Below are 6590 nucleotides of genomic sequence, written 5' to 3'. Positions count from 1 at the left end.
CCCTAACAGGGTGACCCAACAGAGATTTATTACCCCCCAGCCCCATGACCCTAACATAGTGACCTAAAGGAGATATATTACCCGTCCCTCCTACCCTAATATGTATAAGTGACCTAAAGGAGACATATTACCCCCCCCCCCCCCCCCCCCCCCCCACTGCCCTAAAATAGCGACTTAAAGAATACAAGTAGGTTTCTATCACCTTTTTTTTAATATCCTTCCATTTCCTATCTTTTCCGTGTACAATAGAAATAGTAAACCCCAACATCTCCAATCATTTTAATCAATCAACAATTTGTCCGTAGCTGATCAGTCGTGTCAGATGAAGAGTTCGGGGCTAATGCACACATTTTGTTAATGACCCCTAGCATCAACAGCTCAGGGTTGGTATTACAACAATACTCAAATCTATACTGCCGGCCGAAGTCATAACATGACAAACAATACTTAAATAGTCGTTAATCTGTGTTATTGACATCGTGGCCATTAGTGAGGATTGTTATTGTGTAAATAATCATCACCGACCCTAAGTCTATTGGCTGTGTTAAAGTAGTGCATGCAAACGAAGGCCAGAGTATTGGACCATATAACAGATGTTCCATTATAAGTCATATACATGTATAATAAATTTAAAAAACAAAAGGGGCATACTGTTTCCAAAATTTGACAAAAAACCTTTGTCTGCACTGTCAATATTACTTCTTTGCTTAAATTTGTATAGTGGAACTGAACTGGGTCAATCGTCGGCGACCAGATAGCTCAATTGATAGAACATCCGTCTATAAGTTTTGAAGGTCCCAGGTTCGAACCCCGGTCTTGCCGTGCATTTTTCCTCTCCTGTTACAATTGTATACAGTATATATTTAAGCAATACGCTTCTAACAAACGTTAACATGTTTTTTGGGATCCTTATAAATTGTATCATACTGTCTTTATTATTTGAAAACTATATATATATATATTTTAACATTTTTGATAGACCTGTACGACTAAAACATGTAGATACATATTCTATTCTTAGATTTTTTTTATACATTTAAGTATGTTTAATGAATATTGATACTTATCACCACACATCATCAAGTGAAGTCACTATTTTAAGACAATGTCAAGTATGTGTTTGTTACAGAAAGAAAAGTTAGCTTTTCATAAATAATAATTTCAGAGACACACAACTAGAAGAACAGTACAGCAATCTAGAAAGAGAGACACATAGTTTCTTCAGTATGTCACACTTATTTGCTTTCTATTTAATATTTCCTCTAACTTATTGCAAACAATAACAGGCCTATACAAGGAAACATTCGCCCAGTCTAATTTTCACCCTTAATGCTAATGAAATCAATTTTCGCCCGATGTCAATTTCGCCCTATGTCAATTTTGCCCTATGTCAATTCCGTCCTATGTCAATTCCACCCTATGTCAATTTTCGCCCTATGTCAATTTTTCCCTATGTCAATTTTCAATTCCGCCCTATGTCAATTTTTGCACTATGTCAATTTTCACCCTAAGTCAATTTACGCTCTATGTCAATTTTTCGCCCTATGTCAGTTTTCGCCCTATGTCAATTTTCGCCCTTCACATTTGATTACCGTTATGTTTATTATATTGCTTACTGATTGCTGAATTGATAAATTTGACTTCATTGCAGAAGGCAGCAAATAACACAAATAATCAAACTGCAGCTATAATTTCCCGGTATTTCGTATGACTTACCCTGAAGGCGTCGTTGTTGTAGAACCTGTCCTCCATACGAGCTCCATGGACGGCTGGATCATGACCGGTTTCTGTGGGACAGAAAAACAGACATTATAGTAAGGTATTTAGTTATAAATCTTTACTTATTTTACAACAATTATGGAACACGTTATTACAACTGATATGAACAGGAACCGTAGTAGCCCGGGTTTTAAATACAATTGTTTCTGTACATTGAGTGTACATGATAAAACGTGATATGCAATCTTTCGGAATGATTTAACGTTTTACTTATAATGAAATCAAACTCGGAGTGGAAAAAATAAACTTTAGGCTTCATTTTTGTGCCTTGGTGGGTAAATAATAAAAACATGACATATGCTCTTTGAGGGAATATGAGTCTAAACAAGGTACCCTGGTCTGTCTTGTTATTTACCAGCGTCTGGTGCGTACCCTAGAGGTGTCAAAAGGTGCTTACATGGGGCAAAGGGTGAAAAATACTTAAAGACAGACCAAGAATAAATAATTATGGATAAAAAAGAAAATTTCTTTGTTGATAGGCTATTTATCTAACATCAAATATTGGTAAACATTGCAAGAAAACAAAGGCAACTGTTGTAGGTGCAGATGGCAAATATACGTCATCAAATCCCATTGAACTTGCTCAGGTAAAAAAAGGGATAGAAATCAAATTCTTGCTAATTTAATCTCCTTCCATTAACCTTTTTTTGTATTCTGAATAATTTTATTTCCATTAGCGAGTTCTAAATGCCACAGCTAGTTGATGAGAAGGATGAAGAAAAAAAACACCCCCGTAATTATTAGAGGTAAACTGTTTACTAGATGTGTGTACAGAAATGTATGGTTCTCCAATGGCAAACTTCCGTTTTGTTTTTCACCATGGCCATTCCCTTTTTGTTTCATTTTCCTGACCAGATTGCTGGATATGGCTAAACTACCCGTACATTAATTGATCGTCTGACTGACAGATTAAAAAAAACATTGTTTGAACTTGTAACAAGTCTAATTGGCGAGGTTAACAATCTAATAGAAGAGGATGGTTATAACATCATAAAAAGCCGGGGAGAAAAAAATCAAACTTTTCACACATCATTGACGCTGAACATGACATGGAGCCTGGGAGAACGGCTCAGTTGATGTCAGTGGTGGTCCTGTCCAACAGCACACTATAATCAATATGCTGGCATCATGATTGGGCTTGTTGAACTAAATAATACTTTCCCTCCTGCTATTAGATATATCGCACTGAGAGCCACAAAAACCACCTGAATAAATTTCCATTGAACCTATCTGGCACATGCTAGTAGCTTTATTGAGTGAAAATGATAGGCAGAGTGGGGATGAGTACAGTTTCGCCCAGAACTACAGCAGTGTTTTTTTAATACTGCAATCGAAAATCCATCAAATGCAATAATACCGAGAACCAGACCTAGAGAAAAGATGTATATATATACGTATGTATAAGAAAAATGTTTGGAAGGATAATTCAAAAATGGATTTTTTTTGACGAGGATAAAAGCATTTTGAAATATTTCAACAGGAACTCCCTGACATTCTGGTGCTTTGTCAGCGTGAGGTAAAATGTTCCCGATGGCAGGGTCTGGCATTGATCCACTAACAACCTGTACACTGCAGCCTGGCATAGGATCAATGATTACCAGGTCGGGACAGGCTTGTATTTGGGAAGGCCATCACCCATTCTATACACATATATGCCTGTCAATCCATGATGCTTTAATCCTTAACACCATCCCAAACTCCAGCCCCTGTGAAGCTTCAATCCTTAACACCATCCCAAACTCCAGCCCCTGTGTAGCTTCAATCCTTAACACCATCCCAAACTCCAGCCCCTGTGAAGCTTCAATCCTTAGCACCATCCCAAATTCAAGCTCCTGTGAAGCTTCAATCCTTAACACCATCCCAAACTTCAACCCCTGTGAAGCTTTGATCCTTAACACCATCCTAAAATCCAGCCCCTGTTAAGCTTCAATCCTTAACACCATCCCAAACTCCAGCCCCTGTGAAGCTTCAATCCTTAGCACCATCCCAAATTCAAGCCCCTGTGAAGCTTCAATCCTTAACACCATCCCAAACTCCAACCCCTGTGAAGCTTTGATCCTTAACACCATCCTAAAATCCAGCCCCTGTTAAGCTTCAATCCTTAACACCATCCCAAACTCTAGCCCCTGTGAAGGTTCAATCCTTAACACCATCCCAAACTCCAGCCCCTGTGAAGGTTCAACCCTTAACACCATTCCAAACTCCAGCCCCTGTGAAGATCTAATTCTTTACACCTTCCTAAACTCCAGCCCCTATGAAGATTCAATTCTTAACACCATCCTTAACTCAAGCCCCTGTGAATATTTAATTCTTAAAACCATCCTTAACTCCACCCCTGTGGTGCTACATCCAGTCTAACATCCTCAGAAACTCCAGCCTTTGTGATGATTCTTTGTGCAATAGATCCCGAACACCTTATTCTATTTCTACATTACTGACCCTGTCACGAATATGATGCTTCTCCATTTTAGTGATCCCAACACTTGACAGGATATGGCACATGCAGGGTAGATATGGCATGTGCTGGGTAGATATAAAGTTTTTCAATGGAGATATGGCCAATGCACATCTCAGGCTGGACTTACAGGGGGTCAGTAATTTTTAAAGGATGTGAATCTGTCTTATTTCTGTACAGATGTCAGTAACAAACTATAGAGGATCTTAAGTTAACTTATAAAAACCATATTTAGCAAATATGTTTTTCTTTTGAACACTTAACCCATTCACCACTATAGACCATAATGGACTCATCCAAATCAATGCATAGTAGAGTCTACTAAAGTTTATAAGGGTGAAAGGGTTAAAGAATTTCTACCAACATGTAAGCATTGTTTTAAGTGTTCATTATGAAAAAGCAATGGACCAATGAATTAACGGCAATCTTATTTAAGATATAAGTCTACTTTTATCATATTTTTACTTGTCAACCTTCTGATCTTCCATGAGGAGGAAACATGTGCAAAATCTACCAACCACTGACATTATAACTCCTATTTGACAATGACCCATAATCAAAAAAAAATATGATGTGATCAGCTGTAAATTAAACTATTTTATGATATTAATCTATCTAATTTGTTTTAGAACAAGGGGTAAACAATTGTGCTTGTGTATCACCAACACTCTGAAGCTGGGATCCCAATATAGCTTATGTTTGCTGTCCCTTGTGACACTGTCAAGGTCTCTGTATCCATTAACCCCAGTCAGTGTCATGGCAGTGAATACCCCTATATCCATTTTTCATTTACACCCTCAATATTTCTGTTGCCTTGTGAAATAAATAGACCTCAAATGTGTACTGGTCATGACCTATGACCTATATATGACATATATAAGGTCAATAATATTTCCTCTGTGTTATACACAAATAATTCCTTCTATAACATTTTTACATGTAATATAATGACATTTAATTTCCATAATTCTATGTTCGCTGTATGTTCTTGTGACCATTTCTCCCACAAACCTCCTAGACAGGATCAAATGACCTTTTACCTATGACCTTATAACCTTTACCTTATTTCTTTTACAATGACCCAGTTATCTTTATTTAATGATTCAGGAGTTAAACCCTATGACCCTGTGATTTTATCCATTCCTTATGACCTTTACCCAATGACCCAATGACCTTGTATCATTTACTCTAGTGACCTGTGACCTCTAACCCTACCTGCTGTACTGGCAGAGCTCTCCGACGGAGGAATTCTAGATGTAGAATTGTTCCTTTGGTTTCGTGCTTTATTCACGACCTCAACCAGACGTGAAAACTTGGTACCCATGGCCACCGGTGTTAATATTCCACGTCCGAACTTACAAAACTAGATCTCAAGAATGTTTTTTTCTTTTCTGCATTTAACAATTTTTTTCAGGATTTTTTCAGAAGAAAATATGCTTCTCATACCATACTTGTATTAGAACGAATAAGGACACTTTTCACAGACAAAGACTTGTAGTAATTCCACAATCGTAAAGTCTCCTTTCCATCATTATACACTAGTCAATCATTTGTGTAACATCTCTATCTCATAAAACTGTCCATCAAACATCTGTCAAATATCCAGTGGAAGTGAAGAAACTAATCCCACAAAACGCCCCACGTTCCAACATCCATGGAGGAGTTGATCTAATTAGTCATGTATCCTCTGTTACAGTTGTAAAATATATCCGCAAACCGTCCTGCACTGCTACTGTGTAGAGACAGGATCTGAGGTATAGACATCTGATGTGGGTCCCACTAAGTGTAAAGGATGTCACACCTAGCCTGCGTACCCCGGGCCACTCGGGCGAAACAACTCTAGTCGAGGTCGCTCAAGCGAAGCATGGTCGCTTTTGTGATGTGAATAATCAGCAGTGGTATTGTAATCGCAGGTAGAGTGGGAATCCCTGGGTACTGAGGCTGGGCAGAAATACAAACATTCAATACTATACACAGTAGTAGCATTGTGTTCTTAGTGCCTCCTTCCACAGCCTGGGTGTGATACGTACAAAATGTTTTCAAAGAGCAGGTTCTCTTATGATCCTTAAGTTAGAGACATCAACATTGAAAATCCATATCTAACTCCCTATTAGCCAATGGTACAATCTTTATTTCTCTATCAGTCTATGGTGCAATCTCTAACTCTCTATCAGCCTATGGTACTATCTCTAACTCTCTATCAGTATATGGTACTTATATCTCTAACTCTCTATCAGTCTATGGTACTTATATCTCTAACTCTCTATCAGTCTATGGTACAATCTCTATTTCTCTATCAGTCTACGGTACAATCTCTAACTCTCTACCAGTCTATGGTACAATCTCTATTTCTCTA

The 6590-nt window shown here is 38.0% G+C and overlaps 1 protein-coding gene across 7 annotated transcripts in view; it reads right to left on the bottom strand.

Annotated features, from left to right (window-relative positions):
• Positions 1-6590, bottom strand: part of LOC110463750 (titin-like) — a 113739-nt gene that overhangs the window by 66218 nt on the left and 40931 nt on the right. For 6 of the 7 annotated variants that reach the window (XM_021518586.1, XM_021518590.1, XM_021518592.1 and 3 more), the window contains exon 2: positions 1717-1787. In XM_021518586.1, the coding sequence (XP_021374261.1) occupies positions 1717-1787 (71 nt within the window). Of the gene's footprint in view, positions 1-1716; positions 1788-5449; positions 6190-6590 lie in introns of those variants that run through there. The other variant, XM_021518587.1, reaches the window with a different exon arrangement.

Source organism: Mizuhopecten yessoensis, unplaced genomic scaffold (genome assembly GCF_002113885.1).
Source record: "Mizuhopecten yessoensis strain PY_sf001 unplaced genomic scaffold, ASM211388v2 scaffold10923, whole genome shotgun sequence".
Classification (NCBI taxonomy): domain Eukaryota; kingdom Metazoa; phylum Mollusca; class Bivalvia; order Pectinida; family Pectinidae; genus Mizuhopecten; species Mizuhopecten yessoensis.
Note: the sequence above shows the minus strand (reverse complement) of the source record. Positions and strands in the feature narration are given on the sequence as shown.